Genomic DNA, 24,789 nt, shown 5'->3' on the forward strand with positions numbered 1-24,789 from the left:
TTCAGCAGCCCAGGGACTGTCCCTTACTGCAGGCATGTCTGATGCTCGCTTCAGTTGGGTGTTCAGTGGTCAAAGGTAACCTCGGGCGGTCCCTCCTGATGCACAAAACATCAGTTTCGGCTGCTTTTGGGCGCTGCAGCTACTGGGAAAGAGGATCTGAGGGTCAGGCTGCTGACAGCCGCCCAGTAACCCAGCTGCCCAGTAAGGCTCAACAGTGCTCTGTGTCTTTACTGGGAACAGACTTTTCCTTGACCTTCTCTTTTGCCCCCCCTGTTCTGCTCCTCCCCATCCTCCAAATGGGGCCTTTTTCTCACTTGTTTGTGGTGAATCTCAAGCACTTTGTGCATGACAAAGTCCACTTGTCAGCAATATTCTTTGAAATGCCTCTGTTCTCTCCACTCCGGGGCCTGCCTGACAATCGCCCCATTATCACAGCTTTCTTATCCCATAGATTTTTTTTATCCTTTCCCTCCGGGGCTAATAAGGAGAAAGGCTCCAACGAGAGGAGGGCTCCTACTCAAGGGTTCAGCTCCGACTGAAACCCTCCCGATCTCCGGGGAAGGGCCATTATCCCGAATGTGGGACACCATCATTTGATCACCATGAATGACTTTTTGAAGCGAGGCCATTCATCAGTTGTGTAATGGGGTTTTTAGCTCAAAGACCCGGCTTTCAAGTAATTTCTGCTCCCAGGGTCCCCTGGAGCTGAACCATCTGACCGCTCTCACTGGGCAGTTCACTCCATCTGGGCTCTGGTAGTGAAAGGAAATATGCTCGACATTTTCCACCAGCTCACCGATGCCCCATCCCAACACTTTCTCCCACCCTGGAATACTCTCACTCCTCCCTGTGCAGGCATCCTGTCCCATCAGTGGGATGTGGTGCACCTGCTTTGCACTGGAGAGGCTCTGTCCAGCTCTGGGCACCTCGCAACAAGAGAGACATTGAGGGGCTGAAACACTTCCAGAGAAGGGCACAGAGCTGGGGAAGGGGCTGGAGAAGTCCTGTGAGGAGAGGCTGAAGGAGCTGGGGGGGCTCAGACTGGAGAAAAGGAGGTTCAGGGGGGACCTCTGGCTCTGCACAGCTCCCTGACAGGAGGACAACAAGGGACAGGATGAGAGGAAACAGCCTCAAGTTGTACCAGGGGAGGTTCAGGTTGGATGTGAGGAAGACTTTTTTAATGGAAAAGGTGGCCAGGCCTTGGCAGGGGCTGCCCAGGGAGGTTTGGAGTGCCCATCCCTGGAGGTGTCCAAGGAAGGCCTGGACGTAGCACTCAGTGCTCTGTTCTGGGTGACAAGGTGGGGATTGGGCACAGGCTGGACTGGATGGTCTTGGAGAGCTTTTCCAACCTTAATCATTCTGAAATTCCATGATTCTGACCTCAGCAGCAAGTGGGGTGGCCATAATTTAATTTTTTGAAGCTCTTTTGAGTATTACAAACCACACACACACACGACATCAGACCCCAGAGGTACCGCAGAGCAGCAAAGCCAGACAGTGACACACCCAATGTCCCATTACTGGGGACGTTCTCCATGGTTATTCCATGAAAAGAAGCTCACGGGACCACTGCTTATAAAAGCACACAGGTTTATTGCATATCAATCTCATGTATAAATTCATTGTAGCATTGGAAAGATTACATTTGGTATACATTCCTATTCTACAGCATTAACCTCAAAATCAGCTTTTTCTATTCATTATTTTAAAGGAATTTCTCTACACAAGTACATTTGTCTTTTATCACAAGCATCAAAATGAAATTTGTAAAATTGCCTTTTTTTTTTTTAATTATTTTCTACACTTCATATCTTTTATTTCATTATGCTCCCAACAAAGCGATTCCATATTAATTAATAACTGCCAACACTTTTTCTTTCTTCCTTGGCAGTTCAAGGCTTCGAGCCTCGGACGCAAAATCTAATCACATATACAATAAGTGCATCTACGGAATTTTTTCTTTTTAATAAAAATTTCACAAACGGACACAATAATGACTGCTAAACACAAGTCATGCACAGTTTACTTATAAACATAACAGAAGCAATATACAATCAAGAATGATATGGAACAAGCACCATCCTCTTTCTCAATGTTTTTTAAACATTATATGAAAACCAGACATTTACAATTGATTTAAAAAAACACTATACAGGTCTAAAGGAAAAAAAAAATCCAACCTAAATCATATCTGTATTGTAACAATGGGAAAAGGAATGACATAGGATGCACAGATTTATGATTCTTGCAAGCACAATATATATATGTTTTAAATTACATCTTCTGCAGGCTGGAAATGACATCAGGGCAAAACATCTCTTGCTTTGAAGAGAGCAATGAGAATGTAAAATACACTGAGAATTACTTTCAGAATTACTTTGTTCACATGTGAATTGCACATTTGGAAAATCAAAGCTGCCTTTTTTTTCTTTTTCGTTCTTTTTTTTTTTTTTTTTTAATTTTTTTAATTTTTTTTTTTTTTTTTAAATTTCTTCTTCCAAAGTGGTAATAAGAATTAACGACAGAAGAAAGAGAAAAAAAGAACCTCGGAATCATTCAAGAACGTTTTAGTCACAGTTTCACTCAACACTACGGAGAAGTTTCATGGCTTTGTGAGAACACCACTGACCACCGGCGAGGAGCAGAGGGTTTTGCCCTTTGTGTTGCCAGCACTGACCCGAGCGACGCCGCTCCTGCCCTTGGGGACAGCGCTGTCCCCAAGGCTCAGGGTCCCCCCCAAAAGGGGCAGGGTCCCCAGCGCTGCCTCCACCCCCCGCCACACACACACACACACAGAGTACAGCACGTAAAAACCGAGTGGGAAGTCAGCAGATTGACCTGGCCGGGGGGCACGGGGGGCTCACGATCCAGTGCTTTGATGCTCAGCGCCAAACACGTTCACCTCATTGTGCAAGTGCTTCCGAAAGGCTCCGTCCGCGCCGCGGCAGCGAGGAGCTGCTCCCAAGAGCAGCCACTGAGTGCCTAAGTGCTGATTGGGGAGGGGGCAAAAGCTTCCTCTGCACTGTCTGAGGGAGGACAGGAGCCCAGCAGGGTGTTTGTCCCGGAATCAGCTGAGCACACCCGCTGGTGTTTGTTCAGCCCCGTTTGGGTTTGGGCTCCCGCGCGTCGACGTCCCCGTGGCGCCCGGCGAGGCACGGCCTGCTGGCCTGGGACACCTTGGAAAGGCACCCGCCCAGAGCAGCCTGAGCACCAAAGGGCACATCCCAGGGAAGAACCCAGCAGCCCAGCAGGAGAACTGGGTGCCTCAACGTGTCCTGCAGGACCTGGCACCTCAGCACATCCCCTGGGAGAACCTCAGCTCATCCCACCGGAGAGCTCCCAGCTGCCTGCACCAGCCACAGCAATCACACCAGGACCAGCCTCCAGCTCTGAGCTGGTGGGAAGCAGGGAAGGCACAGAGACAAGACCCGCATCCTCCACCCTGACCAGCTCAGGCAGGAAGGTCCAGCTCTGGCCAAAGCAAGGGCCCTCCACGGAGCACCAACACTTCAGCCCTGCACAGCTCCCAGTCCCACTCCCAGCTGACCACTCCAAAAATCCCCAGGGCTTCTCCTTCTCTCCTCTGTGCTGTTGCAGCTGTGAAAATACTTTAAATAAATAGATCCTACACAAAGCTCTGGGTTTAAACCACACCTGGAGTGGTGCCCTGGCTACCCGACACACCGCAGCCACTTCCCATCCCTGCCCTGGATCCCAGCATGTCCATGGGGTTGGACACCACAGCTCCATGTCTCGCCAAAGCTCCCAGAGCTTCCCCAGCACTGGGAAGCCAGCAGTGCTCTGCTAGCAGAATGTCCTGGACACAAACCTCTCGGGAAGCAGCTTTGAAAAGGTGAGATTCTCTGCTAAAGCAGCAAAATGGAACCTCCACACCTGCTGTGAGCTGCAGCACATTCCAAGTGCAATCCAACGAAAGGTAGAGGTTAACAGAAGTTCAGTGAGGCTTCCTGTTTCTTTATCTTAATGGGAAAAATTGAAACTTGTAATCAGTGCTAAATTAGAGGAGTCGGGAGATCCTACAACACAAGCTAGAGAAAATGGGGAGGAACTGAATTAGGAAATATGAAAAGAAAAAAAAAAAATCATTACTTAAACCCTATATTTTTAATGTCCTCAATCCCTGGCTGGATAATACCTCCCTATCCTTGGCCAGGGGCCCTCAGGAGATCCACTGAGAGCAGGGATGAGCCTGGGGAGGGGGACAGCGACAGTGTGAGCTCAGTCAGAGCAAGGACCTGACCAAGTGCTTCTGGAGAAATGACACAACTGGCAGCAGGGCTGAGAGAGGGATGGGGAAACCATAAATACCCCAAATAAATGCCCACAATAACACTTGCATTCCTTAGTATTGGCCCACATTTCAGTGTCCAGCTCAGTGCCACTCCCTCGGCTGCTTTGTCACCTCCCCGTGCCGTGGAGGGCGATGCTGACCTGCCCTGAGGTTTCTTCAAGGGTGAACAAACCACGTTCAGAGCACACAACTGCTCACTGCTGCCCACAGATCCTGTTCCAGCACGGCAGAGAGATGCTCAGACACGTGGTGTGCTCTGAGCAGCTGCCAGGAGTCATGGAGCTGCAGCTGGAATGGGACAGGATGGATCCAGCCCCGTGTTCCCATGGGCTGTTCCCATGTTCTCCTGGAGCAGGGCCATCGAGGCACAGCATCTCCACTGGCCTCCTCCTCCTCCTCCTGTGCTGCTCCCAATCACTGGAAGCTTCCTCTAATGCCCCAGGAGCCTCAAGGCAAAGGGGAGCCGAGGGATGATTGTCTGGAGATCAGCAGCACCACTGGCAGCACTGACTGGGCTCATTTGGCACATGGACAAAATCTTCTGCTCCCTGCTTATCCAACATCCAACCTCATCAGCACGAATTTGGTCCTTCACTACATACTTATATTAACATGACTTCTTCACAAGAATGATAGCTAATGTAAAAATAAAATACTATTAAGGAAGAAATAAAATAAGAAAGGAATTAGCCCAAAATGACAAGTTATATACAGATTAAAATAAATTCCATCAGGAAAAGAAACAATTCTTTTATTATTTTCAGTTGGCCCCCTGTGGGAATAATTTAAAGGCCAAGTGCCTGGGCAGGGCTGTGCTGCAGCCTGTGGAGTGGGGGTGGGATGGGATGGGATGGGATGGGATGGGATGGGATGGGATGGGATGGGACGGAGCTGTCCCTCTCCTCCACAGAGCCGGGATTCCTCCGGCAGGGTCGGCTCTCGGGCTCTACCTACCCAGGAGCTTTGTGCAAATACGTGAAGCAGCTCGGTCACACCGCCTGGTGCTCTCAGAGCCTTGGGCACTTTCACAGGATGTCGTGGAAAACCAAAAAGGGGAGGGTAAATTTCCTTGGGAAACACATTGGTGCTGCTAATTTACCTTTTGTTCCCTCTGTAGCAAAGCCACCCTGGATGCTTTCCTTTGGGGGCTCTCTGAGGCTCCCCAAAATCAGCCTCACATGTGCTCTTGGGTGCAAAGCTGACTTGCAAAGGTGTCACACCCAACTCTGACTCTGCTTTGCTCAGGAGCTTGTTCCATTGTTTTGGCCTGCTGGAATGAGGCTTCCCACACTAGACTGGCTTAGAACCCTCCATCTGCCCTTCTCCATGGCTTTCCTAACCATTCCAAAAAGGAATGTCATCTCCAAATTCCCCACTCCAACAGCAGATGGGAATTGCAGCGGAGAACAGCACAAAGCCCACAGGATTTGTGGAAGCTGCTGTGTATCAGTAGACAAGATGAGGTTTGGAAGTGATTGGAAATCACTCATAAAATCTCTACGAGAAATTTTAGAGTCAGAGAGACAGCTGGATTCTTATCTCCGTGCTCTGCACCCCTCAGGCAGCTGGAGCATGGAAATGTTCATCTTTCTACTTAAATTACAGGCCAAGCAGCAGCAGGTGGTGCAGAGGGAAAACCAGGCCAAAACAACGGTGTGAATCAGAGATCTGTGCCAGAGATACCATCATCAGCAGGGGGTGATGTCACCCTGAAACCCTGACACAAGAGCAGACGTGTCCGAGCTGCCCCGGGTGAGGCGAGGCTCGCCCAGCACACGTCTCCTTCCAGCTGGGGAAGGTTTTACCCCACGACCTCTCTGCTTGGGCAAATCCAAGCATTTCCAGGAACTCCACCACCCAGGCTCTGTCCCAGGCACTCCCAGCCCATGATGGCCTCACTGGAACCAGGAGGGGCAGGGAGCTCTGCCAGCCTCACTCAGGGCACAGCCGACCATCCGTGTCCATGTGACACTTCTGTCACCCCCACCTCAGCGCTGTTCCAGGCTGGAGATGTCTCAGCTGGGAGCTGCATGTGGCTCACGATGACTGCAGGCAAGGTGGCCTCACCTTGGAGGAGCTTTGCACTGTGCCAGTGTTTGCTGGGAACAAAGGACAGGATGGTGTTTCGGTGGGAGTGCAGAATTCTTTTGGGGGGGGCAGTTAAGTAGGCTGAATTTGCCTTTCCCTGGCATCACTCCAGTGGCTGTGTCACAATTGCACCGGGAACAGGCCACACCTGGCTGTCTTCCCTTGGTGCTTCACCATTTCAGCTGGATGGGAAGGAAGTGCTGCCCTGTGGTTCCAAGCTGTCGTTCCTGCTCAGGCTGTGCTGGCTCAGTGACACCGGTTTGGAAGGTTGGAGGGGCCAATCTTTGATTGCACTGTTGCAATTCGTGTCTTGCTCATGCTATTCCTACAGGCTGTGAAATCCTGGGGCTGCTTCAGGGTTTATCCAGTTTGGGAGAGGTTCATTCTGATAAATTAGAAAGGAAAACTCTAGAGAGATAAAAATGCAGGACGTGTAGGTCGGATGTGACATGTTTCCTTCTCAGCCCAAAGTCCAGACGACTCCCTGAGGCCCTCTCATCCATCTTCTGCTCGCTGGGATTTTGCTGGGATGGCTGCAGCACCACCACCCCTCGCCTGGGCTCCGGCCAGTGCCTTGTGGACCTCTCAGAGGTGGTTGATGGGGTTAAAGGTCCCCGACTCTGAAGCTGCTCCTGCCATGTCCAGCCAAGCCCCCAGAGAGTTCTGGGAGGACGTGTGGAGGGGAGCGTTCTCAGACAGGGACAGCATCATTGCATAAGCCTGGGGGAGAGAGGGATGCAAGGGCACGAGTGAGAACACGGGATGGAGGAACGCTGTGTGTAAAACACAGCACCATCTAACCCTGCCCACCTGGGCCAGCAGCATCCTCTGTGCTGGGCTAAACTCACATCCCCGCTCTGGGATGGCACCCACCTCTGAAAAAACCAGATTTGTCATGGTTTGTAGGGACAGCCAGGAGACACCATCATTGCCACTGGTTTTCACAGGACCAAACCCATCCTGCACTGCCTGTGCTCGGTCACAAACCTCCACGTGATTCCAGGCTCTGCTCCCAGGGGAAAGCAGCTCTTACTGGGGCTTGCTCTTAACAAAACACATCCCCAGACATCAGTGAGGCTGGGCTGGGGCAGCAGTGCCCTGGGAATGGGGCAGCAATGCCCAGTGGGAAGTGGTGAGCAGCTGCTCATCCTGACTCCATGCCTGGCATGGCCCCACTGGTGATGCCAGGGTGGGTGTTTAGGGATGTGGAACTCTCACTGGCATGACCAGTGTGGTCAGGGTGGGTTTATTGCTGCAGTGAAACCCTTAAAGGTGTCTGCTGAGAGAAATGCAGCGAGACTTGTTTGTTCTCTAACAAAATGCTGGTTCCTTGTAACCTGGCTGCTCTCCCCCCACCAGGACACAAGATTTGTCTCACACACCTCTCTGTGCCCTTTCTCAGCCCACACGAGTGATGTGAGGGTTTAGGCAGATGAGAACCTCATACAGCAGAGGGGAAAACCAATGTCATTGTCCCCACCCTCCCCACCCCCCTGGCCCAGGGAAGAGGTAGAGTTTTGTGGTTTTGTGGACACACAAACTTCTAAAATTGCTTAAAACAAAGCCAAAGGAGTGCTCTGCTGCTCACACAAAGGTTTTATATTACCTGCCAAAAGATGGGTCAAATTATTTAAGTTGCTTATTGTGATTCAAGTGTAAAACAGGGTCAAAAGACCAAAATACCTTCCCCCATCCAAGCACAGGCTGTACCAGGGTGGTACATTGGAAAAGAGCAAGCTGCTCCCAAAGAGTTAGTGCATTTGGGATGTTAGTGACAGGACACAGGGAAGAGTCAGGCAAGTGGCTTGTGTTTAAATGGGTCTCACCCCAAAAAACTGCTGTGCTCTCTCTTCCAGCACCCTCATTAGTGGCACCCACCATGAAGGAGGAAAAAAAAATTCCCAAGTTTTGGATGATGCTAATTTAAAAATCATGTTCTGCGTGGTGGCTGCACTAAGGTGCAGCAACCTCTGCTGGGCATTTGAAATAGATTTTGGGATAAATTCTGTTGCTCTAGGGTCAGAAAGGGCCCCTGAGGTGAGAGCTGTACTCATCCCCCAGCATGGGCTGAGTGTCCTCTCTCCAGCCCAGCCTGCTGAGGTAACTTCACTGAACAATTCTTCTGTGAGAATCCTCGTGGAGGGACCAAGAGATCAACTCCATAAACCCAGACTGGGCATTTTGGCTAATGGAAAAGCAGAAAGCACACACAGACCTACCCCAAACCTCCAGATTTCTCTCAGAGCTCCAGTAATTCTGAGAGGCCATTTTGATGTTTTTTGGTGGGTCAAAACTGGTCTGGCTCACAGGGTTGGGATTTTTCTTTTCCATTTTCTGGTTTACTTTTAGAAATCAAGGAGATAAACAAGGATACCCTCTAGACATGCTGGGTTGCAAGTCCTGGATATATTATTGTCTTTCACACCTGTTTTGATCAAACCCAAGGGCACTTTGTTGCTGTTTCTGCAGACCAAACCTCAGTGTTTACTGACAGAAGAGCCACCCCAAAGTAAAAATAAATAAGGAATTATAAAAACATTTATACAGACAGATAAAAACACACAAATGCCTCTCTCTTTCTTTATAGCCCCGTTCTCACTGCACAGGCTGAGATAAATCCATCTAAAGGTGATGTCCACTCCCTTTCAGCTCTATTTCAATTTAGTTGCAACAAGATACATTTATGTGTGTGCTAGAGTTCCTGCTGGAAAGGATGAATAACCTTCTGGAAGGGGAAAATAACCCACTGGAAAGGGAAAATAACTCTTGTCTGGAGGAGGCCAGCTGCTCCCTAATCCTGCTGTACACACTGGTGGCAAGCTAGGAAAACGTTCTGGATATACCCACCTGGTTTTTAGCCTGCCTGTACAGAGTCTGTTTTATTGCCTCAGAGTCTAAGGTGGAATTAAACACATCTTTAACTTCAAAAGCTTCCTCGGCTGCTTTGCGGAGATCCAGCCCCTTCCCAAAATTCGGCATCTGCTCCAAATCTAACAGGCCGGCTTCGTCCTCCTCAATACACCTGTACCAATGACCAGGGGAAGGGGTGACCTGTGTTAGCTCGTCTGGCCCACAGCCTGCATGCACCACCCACGGGGGCTCACCAGCCACATGCGTGAAGGGATGGACAGACAGACACACAGACACGACATGGCATGGGAGGAGTGAGGAAGAAGTGGAAAGCAACGAGCAGCAGGTTCTGTCTGAGGTTCTGCCGTCACCAAACCCAGTGGTGTTTTTAAGCTGGGTAAGGCATCACTGGGTGTTGTGTGACTTGTGCTGTGAATACCCCCAGAAACTGGGGCAAGCTGCAGCAAAAAGAGAGCTGAGCCTGTGCTGTGTGCAGCAATCTTTTGTTTTGAAGGTGTTCACACATGGCTTGACCTTGGGGGAAAAATCCTTCACTTTCTATAGAATAATGGAATCTGGTTTGGCTAGGGAGGGACCTTAAAGATTGTCTCATTTCACCCTCTGCCATGGGCTGTCCCATGGTGCTCCAAGCCCTGTCCAACCTGGCCTTGGACACCTCCAGGGATGGGGCAGCCACAGCTTCTCTGGGCAGCCTGTGCCAGGGCCTCACCACCCTCACAGAGAAGGATTTTCCTTGAAGATCAAACCTATATCTCTCCTCTTTCAGTTTAAATCCATTCCCCCTTGTCCTGTCACTCCAGGCCCTTGGAAAGAATCTTCCTTCATATTTCCAGTAGCTTCCTTCAGGCACTGGAAGGTGATTTTGGAGCCTTTTCTCCTGCAGGATGAACAATCCCAGTTCCCTCAGCCTTTCCTCCCAGCAGAGCTCCTCCATCCCTCTGATCATCCTGGGACCCCCTCTGGACTCTCTGCAGGAGCTCCAGGTCCTTCCTGTGCTGGGACCCCAGGGCTGGAGGCAGCTCTGCAGCTGGGGCCTCCCCTGGGCAGGGCAGAGGGGCAGAATCCCCTTTTTGCCAGAGCTCCAGGAATATTTTGCTCCATCTCAAAGTGCCATAGCAGCACCAAGGGCATTGCACAGACACCTCTCTCTTCCCTTGCCCTGACCAGAGTATCGGAGAAAAAAACGACATCTGCTGAGCTGTGGTACCCTGAAAACTCCGGGTTTTTTGTGTCTGTTCCCCTGCTCCAGACTCCTCAAGCCTTGGATATCATTCCAGCCTCTCCTTGCAGTCCACTTGTCTCGTGTCCCCCGCCCCACGGTGAAATGGAATCTGGAGTGAACGTTTGGATCCAACCGGAGGCATGGCATGGCTTGGAGAACAAACCCACAGCACTCACCATGCACCACGGACACGGGCAGGGCGCTGAGCCCCCCGGGAATGGCCCCCTCACCTTCGGGTGTGGTCAAAGCTCATGGTGAGAGACGTGGGCTCCTCATCCTCCTCATCCTCGAACGCTCCCTGGGGCTCCGCCGTGGGCGACGCTGTCTCGTCCTGGGACTTCCCAGTCAGGCTGTCATCATCTTCCTCTTCCAGTTCTTCGTCCTCATCGTCCACATCTTCTGTCTTCTCGTTTGCCAATCCGTGGCACTGGGAATTGCCATCAATATCCTGGATTTCTGGCCTGAAATGTTTGGTTGAAGGGCAGGGAGGAGGAGGAGGAGGAGAAGAAGAAGAAAGAAAAGGGAAAAAAAAAAAAAAAAAGATGGCAAATGTTTAAGTCATGTATTCCCACTGGAATGCAAGACTTTGATAATGTTATACACAGAAATAAACACAGAGACACATTTATATACACGTACATATTATTTAAAATGTAACAAAGAAGAAAACCAATGTGCTTCGGGCATTTAAAAATCACCCTTCACTGTTCCTAAGGGCCAATGAGCATGTTGAGAATGCACCAACCCCAAAGCTTTTTGAACTGCAAAAATTGATTTAAATGCTATTTTTTCAATCTCTTAAAATTAACATTTGTGAGACAAGAAGACTTCCTCCTTCTCTGGGCTCTGCCCTCCAACAATTTCCCTTCGAGCAAAGAGCAGGAGGAAGCTTCTACCAGCCAGCCTGAACTCCCTCTTGTATTACTCTCCTGTTCATGCCTGCCCTGCCAGCAGATAATTTTATTTCCTTGCCTACCTTTTATCCGCTAAAGCCGACGCTTGATTCATCTCGCTATTGGCAATAAAATTTCTGATTTCCGAGAAATAGGAATCCTCTTTTTCGTCTAAAAGTGCATGGTTGTCTGATTCCGAGGTGGGGGAGGAGGCGCTGGTCCCGAGGTGGTTGGTGATGACTCCGGAGTGCTGGCTCACTGTGGGGCAGGAGCAAGGAGGGACAACAGGAGAGACAACAGGAGACTCCATCAGGTGTTGGCAAGGCCATGGTTACGAGGAAACATAAAGTAAGAATGTTCTCAACAGCCCTCTCACTTTAGATTGATGATTTAATACTCAGGGGGAAAGTCATGGAGCAAAGATCCCAAAGGAAGATTGTGTTTTCCAGACCAACATACAGGTGATATTTAGCACTTCTGGACAATACACACAATTTAACAACCATTGCAGAGCTGTTTGCCTACAACTTTTCCATAGTACATCTTTTTACCCATGCTGGGAAATCACTTGGCTTCATCACAGCAATTCCTCCCTTTCATTTTTTTTTTTTTTTTAACGTTAAAACAAAACCTATTTATCTTCTTGAACTTCCAAAAAACCCTACAAACAACCCTAAAAACTCATCCTTAGGGGGACAGTGCATTCCAGCGAGGCTTCCCAAGGGCCAAGACCATGGAGTCTCCTCTCTCCAGTGGTCTCCAGAGTGTTTCCCTACCTGGAACGTTCTCGTGCTCGTGCTTCTTCAGGTGCCTGTCGAGGTTGGTCTGCTGCCCGAAGCACCTGTTGCACAGGTGGCACTTGAATGGCTTCTCCTTGTTGTGGATGTTCCTGACGTGCCGCTGCAGGTTGGAGGAAATGCTGAATGACCTGTCACAGTATTTACACCTGGAAAACAACAGCAGATACCAAATGGTGCAATGTGAGGGAAAAACACCAAAAAAAACCCCAAAAAAACCCAAACAACAACAACAAAAAAAGGAGAAAAATCTGACTATCAAAACACCAGGAAATGTCGGTCTATAAATCTTTACTCAGCTGAAGGAAGCACAAAGCATTAATCATCCCAGACAAATCTGATATTATTGTTACTCAAGGAGCACAAAGAAAGGATTAGGATTAATTAGGAAGTGAGTCGTCCAAACAGATAAGAGTTGAAACAAAATAATCACTTTTCCATGCATGGATGTAGGAATAAGAGAGGTGGATTTATTCCTTCCACTTTTTTGGAGAGGAATCAGGTGAAATATGGCTGAGGAGGGAGGACAAGGAAGACAGAAGAAGAAAGAAGGGAGGTGAAATGTATAAAATAGCTATTAACTGGCAAATCCCTGCGTGACAGTTAGCTGGACACACAGAAAATTCTGGCTTTATTTGTGAAATTCCTTGTGGTACTGGACCTGCAGGGGTCACAGCATGGCTTTAAAGGTAATTATAACTATTGTTATAGCAAAACAGCTCCCAAGAAATCCACCATCCTTTCCAAACAGGGTAAGATTTACTCCTAGGAGTGAGTATCTGGTTTGTGATGAAAAGCTGGAATGCAAGGAGCCAAGCCAGGACGTTCAGGGGAGCTGCTGAGTGAAGAGATGTTCCCTCTCTGAGCTCAGTCTCTGCGGGACCCACGGCAGATGGGCCGGGGGCTTGTTCAAAGCCACCACCCCCCCACTTTTTAGGTTTAGATTACCTCCAAATAAATCGGAATTGCTCGGGGTGGTGGTGTGAGGGCTCACAGCTCCCAGCGCAGAGCGGGAGCCGCTGATGGACTGAAGGTGGCAGCTCCGAGCTGCGCTGGAGAGTTTGGGTCTAAAACTCCTGAAAGCCTCATTCCTGCCCGAATCCCTCGTTACATCTCCCTTTAAACACGTCACTTGTACCTCAGCAAAGCTGCTCCCCCACGGCTCTGCTTCCAAAACCCACGAGCAGCAGAATCTGTCTCTGCTGCAGAGCTCTGCAAATCCTGCAAATTCCAAAATTCCAACTCTTCCCGAGCCCCTGTAATCCCAGAATAAATCCATGCCAGCAGGGCTGCTCTGAGCTCCTCTAACCCACAGCAACATCTGCCCCACGGAGCTGAGCTACTCTTCCATGGGAATCCTGGAATTCCAGAATGGTTTTGGGACTCTAAACCCCCTCCAGTGCCACCCCTGCCGTGGGCAGGGACATCTTCCACTATCCCAGGGTGCTCCAAGCCCAGTCCAACCTGGCCTTGGACACTCCCAGGGATGGGGCAGCCTGTGCCAGAGCCTCCCCAGCACTCCAGGACACGGAGATGGAGATTTTGGGAGTATCAGCAGCTCCTGATGTGCACAGACTCACCCCATGCCTGCCTCACTCAAGGATGGAGCTGGATGTCCCTGGGCACTGAGGACATGGGATTCTTCCCTACAGACACAACAGGTTCAACAGCGAGTGGAAAAGATCCCTGCTGTGAAACACACACACCTCATTTCCAGATGTGCTCCAGCTGTGATTTTTATTCAGTCTCTAAAAATAAATCGATATTATTTTTGGGAAAAGTGGGGATACATTTATGAAACACTCTCTCTCGCTGAATGTTTATGGATTCCGTGTCCACCTCTAAATTTCCTACTGCGAAATCTCCAACAAGAATAAAGATATTTCAAATAATGGGCCTTTATTAGGATTAACCAAAATTTTTAAACCACAGCATTTCCAGACTTCTAAAGTATTTAGTTTTCTTTTTTTTTTTTTTTTTTCCAAAAACCCCCAGATAATTCTAGAAAACAAGAAGCTATTTGAACATCAGCAAGAACAATCACGGAGATTTATCAAGAACAATCTGTACGGAGAGTTAAACACAGATTTCCAGCACCAAGGAATTTGCTCTCAGATTCCTGTTCAGCACTCCCCCAAACTGCAATGTCCAAACCTGCCAATATCCCAATATTCCTGCTATTCCTTGGGGTTTTCATGAGTGGTTTTGTCCAGCTTAGACCAGGAGCTCCCTTCTCATCCTTGATGATGCCAGGGGTTTTCTCTCCCTGCCTGTCCTCACCAGCTCCTATAAAACCCCTTTATTTGTGTGTTCCAGTGCCTGGCACAGGGGATACCTGGCACAGGGAATATCTGGCACAGTGGGCACCAGGATAACCCATGTTCCCAGCCTGGCTGTCCCTGCCATCATCCCTAGGAGCAGCTCCAGACATTTAAAGGCAACTCAAGGCAGGAAGGACCTGGCCTCCTCCACGTCCATTTATTTAGATGCTCAGGAAGCCTTTGAAAAGTTCTCTGTGACAGGTCCTCGCCCTAACCATGAGCTATGTGAATCCAGGGTCGAGAATGGGGAGGGATAAAGAGCTTGTTAAAAAAATAGGAACCAGAGGGGCACTGGGAAGGAGCAGGGAATGCCTGGGAGCAAAGGGATGAGGGACATGTCCGGCATTATTTGTGGTCCCAGAGGGGTTGGTGCTGGGAGCTCTGCTGGTTTTAATCTAAATAAATGGCCCAGGCAGAGGAACCAGCTGAAATTCAGGGAAAGGGGTGAACAGCGAGGGAGGAGAAGAATAAAACTCAAAGGCTGCGGTGTTTGCTTTGCAAACAGCCCGACAAAGCTTCTCCCTTATCAGCTTAAAGGGCTGAAAACATCCAAAGTGAGAGGGAGGGACAGCAAGGAAGGAGCCAGGGCTGGAGCTGTGGAGCTCCGACAGGAAATCCTGGGAGCTGGAGGAGCTCGGGACCTGGGACAACGCGGGACAAAGCAGGGAGCAAACCCTGGGAATGTGGGAGGATTTCCCGAGTCCCTCTCACGAAGTTTTGCACTGATCAGTGTGAGCTGGAGAGGCAGAATTGCAGGAAAAACCAAAAAAATGCATGGACAGCAACTCCCCCTCCAAATGACTCTTCAGCCCCAAGTGCATTTTTAGCAGGGGTGAGCTCAGGCTGCGTTTTGAAACCCAGAAAATGAGAAATATTTTCAATATTTATTGAACTATGTGCAATTTAAATGACATGGCAGATGTCAGCTGTTGGCTGTGAGTTTCAGCTTAATGCAGATAATAGGACACGAGGCCTCCAAGGGCCTTTTTATTCTGAATTCTGAAATAAATAGTCCAGAATTTCAGGTTTGGTGCAGAAAAAAAAAAAAAAAAAGAGTGAAAAGAAACATGCTGAATTTCACTGTAGGGCACAGGGGCTCGGAGTGTTTTCAAATAATTTGATTTTCACAAAGTGCATCACCAGGTATTTCTCACTCTTCAGAAAAGATGTTGCACTTTCTCTTTATAAAAGGATCTGCCTCACTATTGCTCATGTGCTATTAATTCCTGCTTTATACATAATTAGACACTTAAGAAGTTTGAGTAACTTCATAGCCCCCCTCCCAACAAACTACAAAAAACTTAATCACTGACCATCAGGAATCAAACCCAAACCACCTTATTTTCTAGCCTGTTGTCTTTAAGAACATAGTAATTAATATTTGAATTAATACTGAAATTATTGCATATAAAAATATTTTTATATAGGGTAAAAAAAAAAATAATTAAACAATCAAAAGCAAAGTTGCAAAGGAGACAACAGTAAAACACTGAGAAGTCAGCAACCTCCTTTTACCTGCCTGAAGTCAGCACTTAAAAACCAAGCTTTCAAAACAAGTCTGGCTGCCAAAGCTGCAAATCTCAGTTCTCTGAGAGGAAAAGCAAATCAATGATAATTAAAGCTCGTCTGTAAACGCAGCCCCGGCTCTCTGGAGTGCTGTTAGAATGCAACATTGTCCAGGAGTCAGACCTCTAAAAAACCCACACAGGCTATTTTCTGGGAGAAGACCAGATCAAATAAATCTTTATTTTCCTAACCTTTGTTAAGTTGCAAGTCTCCTTTTTTGGAAGAAAACTGAACTAAGGATCTCGGAATAATCAGGAGTGAGTGTTGCAGGGGACAGGGAACACACAGGGCCCGTTTAGGCGTATCAAATAACACAACCCCAAACATCACAGCAGGGATATAATCCAAAATATATGTCTGCTTCGGGGGGTGGTTTTGGTGTATTTTTAATTTTCTCAATGTCTACACTAAAAATGCTGGATGGAAAATAAACGTGATTCTCAGCGTAGCAGGGATTACAATGTGGGAGAATCAATTCTTAGGTTAAACTGAGCATAAAAATGTGATGTATTTGACCACATGGCCTTTTGCTGCTCATAAATTTGTGTTTCTCTTTATTTAATAACTGCTCCACTTGCTTTGTTGTGAACTTATGGCTGTGTATGAAAGGCTGCAATATCAGCTACCCAAAACGAAATGGAATTGTTACCATTGTTTGACAACCTGCAAAACACTCCCTCACATCATGGCAAACACAAGGCTTGATTTGCAGCGAGCTCTCGATTCATCATTCCTTCAGGTTTGCTCATTTCTGGACTTCATTCTAACAAAAAAGGCATTTTTTTTCCCCCCACGTTTTTTAAAACTGCTTGTAACTTGCTGGGAGAAAATGCTGGGGGAAAGATTTCCATGAGAAATAGTTATTTATATGCCTAGGCATACATATTATATATATTTTCTTGTGAGTTTTATTCAGATTTAAAGCCCTGACTTGGGCAGGAGCCACAGAACCCACTGGGCTGGGACACTGTCCTTGTGCACACTGAAGCATCAAAATTACATCACCTTGTCCCCAGCTAACAAAAAATAGCTCAGCCTTCTACCTTAAACACTCACAAACGTGTGAGACTCTGTGTGAATCCCCCTCCCTCCCAGCTCTCCTTTTAAGCTCCATGATTTAAGCTCAGACACTACCAAAATTCAGTTTTAAGGCAGGTAAATCGACAGGGTTTTTCTTGCCTTTGTTTTTTTTGATCCCCTACTCCAGTCACCTCTGATGTGCATTAAGAAAAGGAAAAAAAAAAAAACCACAAACCCAGCTAGCCCTAGCAGTGAAGGTCCTGGCAAGCCCTTCAAACCAGCCCAAATTTCAGAGCCATTCAGCACCTTCAGCTGTCCTTGAGATGAATGGTTAACGTGAGTGTGAAACAACACTGCAAATCAGAGCCCTCATTTGCCAGCATACATCTAAATATAAGTTAAGTGTCTATCTTCGAGCTGCCAAGCCTGATTATTTTTGGCTGGTACACATAATATACAACCCTATGAATCACTCTGTGTAATGCTCCAGGCCTGTGGTATTCTGCTGGCACAGCTTTATAGAGGGGGGGGGGAAATACCAGAGTGGTGAGTGAGGAGTGTTTGGGAGAGGGTTTTTTATGGGGGACAACATCACCTGTAAGGCTGCTCCCCAGTGTGCGTCCGCAGATGCCTCGTCAGGTTGGCTGAGCGTGGGAAGATCTTGCCACAGTACCTGGACAGAGAGAGCCAAAGGAAACCATCAGGAGAACCAAAGGAAACCATCAGGAGAACCAAAGGAAACCATCAGGAGAGCCCACGGATGCTGTGGGAAATGGATTTGCAGGGAATTCTCCAAGCCTGGCAGAAGGCTCACACAGTGTGTGCAGCTGTGTGCAAACCTTGAGATAAGAAATGCTGATTTAGAAATGCCATGGGACAGGACGGACATTGCTGAGAGAGAAATGGAACCAGAAACAAGTTTCAAAGGATGGCCTTGCAAATAAGACTGGGGACTTTGGAGAAATGGAACTGTGGAAGGTGCCACAGCACCACCTGCACCCCTCATTCTGACACCGTTCCCAAAATCCCTTCGTGCGCGCACATCATGAGCCCATCCGTGGTGGGGAGGACAAATCTGCCATCCCAGGGTCACAGGGCTACAGAGAACCAGGAGCAGCTGAGGGAGCTGGGAGGGCTCAGCCTGGAGAAAAGGAAGCTCAGGAAGAACCTTCTCACTCCTACAGCTCCCTGAGAGAAGGGTGCAGCCAGGTGGGGTCGGGCTCTGCTCCCACGGAATGAGGGACAGGACAATAGGAAACAGCCTCAAGTTGCACCAGAGGAGGTTTAGATTGGACACTTGGGAATTTTTTTCACAGAAAGGCTTGTCAGACGTTGGAATGGGATACCCAGGGAGGTGCTGGAGTCACTATCCCTGGAAGTGTTCAAAGGAAGTGTGGACATGGCACTTGAAGACAGGGTTTAACTACAGCATTCCTGCATCAGGGTACAGAGGGTTTAATCGCTGCCTGGGCAGATTGGCACTTGAGATGTTTCTGCATCTCCTTTATAGCCCTGTTGATGTGCTCATCAAACGGAATCTGCTCTTTCATCCTTGGAATTCACAGAATTTTCTCTGGATAAAGGCTGCAGCACCGTGCTATGGGTTAAGAGGCTGACAGCTGCTTAGAGCAAGGAAATGCAGGCGTAGGAAATTAATAAAGGAAGGAATTGTGTTCCCCCATAAATCCAGTTCACAGTAAAATCCAAAAGGTATAAATAAAAACACTAATTGGGAAATAAAGACTTAAGGAGGGGAGGCTGCACTCTGTGACTATGAAACCTACTGTAGGAGGAATCCATGAGAGACTTTCCTTATTTCAGAGACCTTCAGCTGTCCTGAAGATGAACAGTTAATGTGAGTGTTCCCCAGCAATGGAAATCCAAATGTTAACTTGTGAGTGTGCATCTAAAATCTGAGTTTAGTCCCTTTTGTAAGTAGAAACCTCAAATTTCTAAATACTCAACTGAAATCTGAGCCCGCAGCTCTTGTGTCAAAGTTGAACATAAGAAACACATCAGCCAAAGTTTGTACCCACTTTCTGCACCCAAAAAAATCCCCTCAGCAGGAGCCACCACGAGAACCTTGAGGTGAAACTGCGACAGCAGACAGAGGTTTATTACTAAATACCCTTGATCTGCTCCAATTTGGAGCTGGATGGGTACGTGACGAGTTCTGTGGATAGAACAGTTTGAAAAAGTTGTTTCCTGCATGCCATTTTTTAAAATTCAATCATTTTTCCATAGCTGAGGTTGGATATAGCCGGGACTGGCATTGGGAACGGCGGCGTTCGCCGCCGCACGCCAGAGACTTGGCCTGGGGAGTTGGGTTTGCTTGAGAATCTCCAGATCTGCTCCCAAGGTTATTAAAAATTACAAAGCAAACAGAAGATGCTGATTTCCTACCAGACAAAACAAGCTATTTCAGAGGGAATTAGTCATCCCAGCTCTGCTCTAATTCCACCGCTCCTGGCGGAGATGTCGGTGTGGAGCTGCTCCGCTCCGTGCTGGTGCCCAGTGCAGCTGCCCAGCTGGGGTGGCACATCCTGGGGTATTTCCACATCCCGGGATGTTTCCACGCCCTGGGGATCAGTGTGGATGCCACGGGATGCCCGGCTCACCTGCAGGTGTAGCGCTCCTTGCCCTTGCGCAGGATGGGGTCGGAGAGCGTGGGCGGCGGCGATCGGAAGTTGAAGGGGTGGTGGGGAAGGGGCTGCAGGGACGAGCCAGAGTCGGCCTTCATGGCTGCAAAGCTCTCCAGTTTCTCCGTCATCGTCTCGATGGCCGACATCTGCAAGGACAAGGAGGTAGCTCCTCAGAAAAATCCCTGGGAAGGGCAAGATCTGATGCACAAAACACTGGTTTTGGTCGGGCAAAGCCTCCTGCTGGTGTTGGCAGTCTTGGAAGTTGGAGGCACAGTGGGAGATGGAGCCACTGAATCCAGCCAGGAAAGACTGGAGTAGTGTATTGGTCATGGAGAAAGCAGGAAAAGCACAACTGGCAAAGCCAGGCATTTAGGTCCCAGAAATGAGCACTTGCTCACTCTCTGCAGTGTGCACGTGCTCACTTTCAGCACTTTGGATCAAACATTATCTCAGAATACACCTGAGACATCCATTTTTACTGGGAAAACACTGAAACTAACATGGTCAGATGTCTGAGGTCAGAAGCCCAAACCAAAGTCTTGGGAGGTCTGATTTCTGCTACAGCATCCTGGGGGCTCGGAAGGACAGGGCAGTGAGTGGTGGGTGGGCAGGTGGGGACACAACCCCAGGAGAGGGGGAACAGCGAAGTTTTGGGCCCAAAGCAGAATAATCCGGGCCAGAGTGGAGTGGGAGGGATGTGTGATGGCTGCTTAGGGAGAGAGGAGAGGAGAGGAGAGGAGAGGAGAGGAGAGGAGAGGAGAGGAGAGGAGAGGAGAGGAGAGGAGAGGAGAGGAGAGGAGAGGAGAGGAGAGGAGAGGAGAGGAGAGGAGAGGAGAGGAGAGGAGAGGAGAGGAGAGGAGAGGAGAGGAGAGGAGAGGAGAGGAGAGGAGAGGAGAGGAGAGGAGAGGAGAGGAGAGGAGAGGAGAGGAGAGGAGAGGAGAGGAGAGGAGAGGAGAGGAGAGGAGAGGTGGAAGGGGTGAAGAGAGAGCAGTGGGAAGAGGAGGAGTTGGGATCAGGCTCAGGATGGAGTGGGTCCACAGGGAGCTTGCCTGGTGAAGAGGCCAACACTTTAATTATGGGTAGGAGAGGTTCAGAAGCTCCTAAAGGTGATGGGAGGATGGGTGGGAGATGGCTGAGTTTCCTGGAGTGAAAGGGAACTCCAGTCAAACCCCTGGATGTGAGCAGTGGCTGGGTGAGTTACGGTCAGGAGGGGCAACACCTACACATCCCTTTGGGGTGGGAGCAGCTGGCATGCAGGCCTGGAGCTCGGACACCAAGGAGAATGTCCCTGGATACTTGATCAGATTTAGTTTCTGTGACTTGGACTTGTTCTCAAAGACATGAGATTAAACACCACACCAGAAAGAGGGAGAAAGGGAGATACAGGAGAAGGGGGAAGCAGAAAAGGAAAGAATAAAGCTGGACCATGTGCAAAAAAGGAAAAAAATGGATCTGCATAAAAGTCCCGCCTAAAGAACAGCACTTTTACTTTCATTACAGTGCAACAGGAAACACAAGTCCAAGAGAGCAACGCAGCTCAGAGGACGACGCCGACTTCTCCGACGTCCTGCTTCGTGCACTCCTGAGAGCACTTTGGAGATAGCAGGGGCAGAGGAGAGGGATAAAACAAACAAGGCAGCAATAAAGCTGCCTCCTGGCCGCGCTGACATCACCGGGACAGGCGGGAGCTGCGGAGGCAGCCGGGGCGGCAGCGAGGAGCGGAAGGCAGTAGGAAGCCATACATCACCCCGAGATGCTCGATTGTACAGGAAGGGCTGACCTTTTGCACGTTTACACTTTATTAAACTGGGCTTTAGAAGGGAGAGGGGGGGCAGAGGGGGAAGAGAGCCAAGATATTGTTTGAAAATATACGGCTATGAAAAAAAAGTTGTCTTAATCACCCCTGAAGACATTGTGAGGGCTGACAAGCATTCATAAGCTGTAAAAAAGAGGAGTAGTAACCCCCATTTCCCGATAATAGATCCACAGCCCCTTAGCTGGAGGCTCCCAGCCCATGATAAATAGTAAGTAATACTTAGCACCAGCCACTTGAAAAGGTTACTTGATCATTTACAGCACCAGCTCTGCCCCAGCTGCCAGTCATGCAACAAAACCATCACGTTAAAAAGCTCTCCGGACCTTTCAGAGCCGAGCTCTCAGCCCTTCGCCGAGGTACCTGGAGCTCTCCTTTGTTGTGCCCTGTTCTTTAGGCACTTAGTCAGAGATATTTGCTGGCTTGAGAGCCGTAGGCTGGTTTTAAAATTCTAAACACTGGCCACGGCCTCTCCAGTGGCAAAGGCACTTTGCTATTTAGGGAACAACTGCCTGGTTATAATAAAACAGAAAAGGGGAAGAAAAGAAACTTAACAGGTGAGGAAAGGCTTTCCATTAAGTTATCAAAAAGTTACACTGGTTATTTATGTTGTCCAGAGTTTCATTTGGAATAGACAATGTAGGAAAACTCCCAGGGAGCAAAGGAACTTCTGCCAACGACTGGCTAAGAAATAAGAGCCACCTGAAATTCATTTTGAGAGAGGAAACATCTCCTGAATGCTTTTATCACATCTTCTGGCTTCAGCACATCCCAGTGAGGGCACTCTGTGAGAGCTGGGGATTAGTCACAGAGGAAAAGGCTGAGACCAGACTCGTGTTTGGAGTGAGAAAAGCCTGGGTAGAACGTGACTCTGACTGACCAGGCACGAGAACGTTGGTTCTAATGAAGAAAGCAGAAGCAGGAACCCTGAAAATGTGATTTCTTAGGAAAAGATCCAGGATCCAGAATTCTTAGCAATGCTGGATCCAGGGAATGGTCACAGCCTCAAGGCTGCCAGGGCTCTCAGACACAGGGTGGGATTGTTGGGGTGTCCTGTGCAGGGCACAGGTTGGACTGGATGATCCTTCCAGCTCAGGATATTCCGTGATTCTATGATAATACTGGAGATGCTATGATAATACTGGAAGGGGATCTGGTGGTACAAATCTCCCATTTCTGGAACAAATGCCCCGTGTCCCTTTGCTGTGTCTGAAATACCTGATTGACTGCAGCATGGGAACGGCGCCTCTCCAGATCAAGTGATCTGAACACAGCGCCCGCCTTATTAAAAATCATTATTAAAAATCAGTTATCAGGAAGCTTTGGGCTGGAGTGATTGTGAATTTGAGGCTATTCTGTGTGATAAGCTGTTAGAGATAACCAGACCTTCCAGATCTTTTCACTGCCATGGGAAGAGGACGTGGTCAGGATTTCAGGAACAATGTCAACAACCTTCCAGCCAGAGCTTGCTCCTGCTTGGGGTCTGAATGTTTCTCATCGTCTCCTTGGGCTGCTTTGCCACGCTGGCTCCTCCCTGCTATCAGATTCTTTACAGGCAGATATCCCCACTATTCTAAGTCACACAAACACAGGATGTTCCTGGCCAGCCTGTCACCATTATCCAGCCTGGATGAAGGAAAAATCAGGGGAAGTTATTAACCAAACTCTGAGGCTGGTGCGAAACAATGCGGGAACTAAGTTTAGCTGTGAAAGCAACCAGGACCCAGATTTCACAAACCTGCGAGTTATTTATCTAAGGTGGGAAACATTATCAGGGCAGAACAATGCTTGTGAATATAAAGGAGAGCACAATGAGGAGCACGGAGCTGGGATCCCAGCCTGGGCACAGCAGGAGGGACGGGCATAGCTGGGGACTGTCACACGCACAGCTGAACCCACTGCCCGGCACTTCCACACACTCCTCATGATGTGGGAAATTCAGGAAGGTAGAAAATGCTGCTGCCTGGGGGCTGGGCAGTCCTTCTCCACCTTGTACCACTGCAAATGACGCCCCCAGGTGTTCCCAAAGGAACAACCACATAGGCACTGTGGGCTATGGAAGAGGAGTTTGGCAGAGCCTATGAGCTGCCCAGACCTCATCCCTGTTTTTCTGGTAATGCAAAGGGAACAGCAAGGCACAGCTGCCATCATCCTCAAACTGCCAATTAAATGTGTCTGGAAGGAACTGGTGGAAAACAGTGGAGTTTTCAGTCAGCCCCTTGGATGAGGAGGAGCCTGATCCCAGTGATCCCAGTGTGTTCCAGCTCCACCCCAGCATTCCCCCAACAGTGTCACTGCTTTTACCTGGGGGTGAAAAAGCAGCGGGGAGGGTCGCAGGTACTTCTCCTTGAGGGCACCCACGGGGTCTGTCACCTTCCGCTTCTCCACCCTGCTGGACAACAACACAGAGGGTTACATACCTCACAGGGAGCCCCACACAGCCACACTGTGCTGAAATTACACACAAGGTTATTCTCTTACTCACACAAACGTCTTACACCCCCTTCTCATGGACACTACAGATTCTGATGCACAATTGCCCCACGGAAAGTGCTGGAAAGAACATGAACACGAATCCCCTGCTTTGGGCAGTGTTTTTTTTAGCCTTCGGGCTGATGACTAAGAAAACATTTTGCTCCTGCTCTGCTGCAGTGGTTTATAAACCTCTGCTGTTGTGAAAGGTCATGGAAAACCTTGCATTTAGAGCAAAACTGTCTGAGCAGGAGAAGCTCTAGGGTCCACAGCAGGCAGCTCCCGCATGGAAAAAAATTGTCTTTGAGAGTTTGCATTTATCTGAAGAGTTAACACTGGGCCAGACTCTGCAGCCCCAAGCGTGCTGAAATCATTAGGTGTTTCATATTTGTTTCCTCCCTCGCAGCTGAGACATAATTTGCATTGAGTTCCTTTGGCAAACCCATGTGGACAACGATTTAAAAAGTGAGGGACTGGTGGGAGAATTCTGAAGTGGCTCAGAAACCTGAGTTCTTCTGATATCACCTTGGCCCACTCAAATATTTCATGTTTAAGCATCGGAGATGCAGAAATGACCCTAAAGTGAGGCTCCTATTTTTGAAAATATTGGCTTTGCTTCCACAAAATATTCTACTTGCAGGGAAATGGAGTTGTGGAATCACCAAAAAGACAAACTGAGATGTTCTCTAAGGGAAAAAAAGTGTTGAGGAAGTAACTTCAACAAACACAGCTGCATCTTTAAATGGTTGGAATTGAGTCCATCCAGCTAAAC

General features: G+C 48.7%; 1 protein-coding gene across 1 annotated transcript in view; it reads right to left on the bottom strand.

Annotated features, from left to right (window-relative positions):
- Positions 1 to 6,395: 6,395 nt before the first annotated feature.
- PRDM16 (PR/SET domain 16) overlaps positions 6,396 to 24,789 on the bottom strand; it is a 191,791-nt gene continuing 173,397 nt past the window's right edge. The window contains exons 10-17 of the mRNA XM_053997634.1: positions 23,850 to 23,937; positions 19,709 to 19,878; positions 17,686 to 17,763; positions 12,163 to 12,332; positions 11,470 to 11,644; positions 10,724 to 10,954; positions 9,248 to 9,422; positions 6,396 to 7,120 (exon numbers count right to left, since the gene is read on the bottom strand). Of these exons, the coding sequence (XP_053853609.1) occupies positions 6,986 to 7,120; positions 9,248 to 9,422; positions 10,724 to 10,954; positions 11,470 to 11,644; positions 12,163 to 12,332; positions 17,686 to 17,763; positions 19,709 to 19,878; positions 23,850 to 23,937 (1,222 nt within the window). The 3' untranslated portion in view covers positions 6,396 to 6,985. The remainder of the gene's footprint in view (positions 7,121 to 9,247; positions 9,423 to 10,723; positions 10,955 to 11,469; positions 11,645 to 12,162; positions 12,333 to 17,685; positions 17,764 to 19,708; positions 19,879 to 23,849; positions 23,938 to 24,789) is intronic.

This window comes from Vidua macroura, chromosome 23, assembly GCF_024509145.1.
Source record: "Vidua macroura isolate BioBank_ID:100142 chromosome 23, ASM2450914v1, whole genome shotgun sequence".
Taxonomy (NCBI): domain Eukaryota; kingdom Metazoa; phylum Chordata; class Aves; order Passeriformes; family Viduidae; genus Vidua; species Vidua macroura.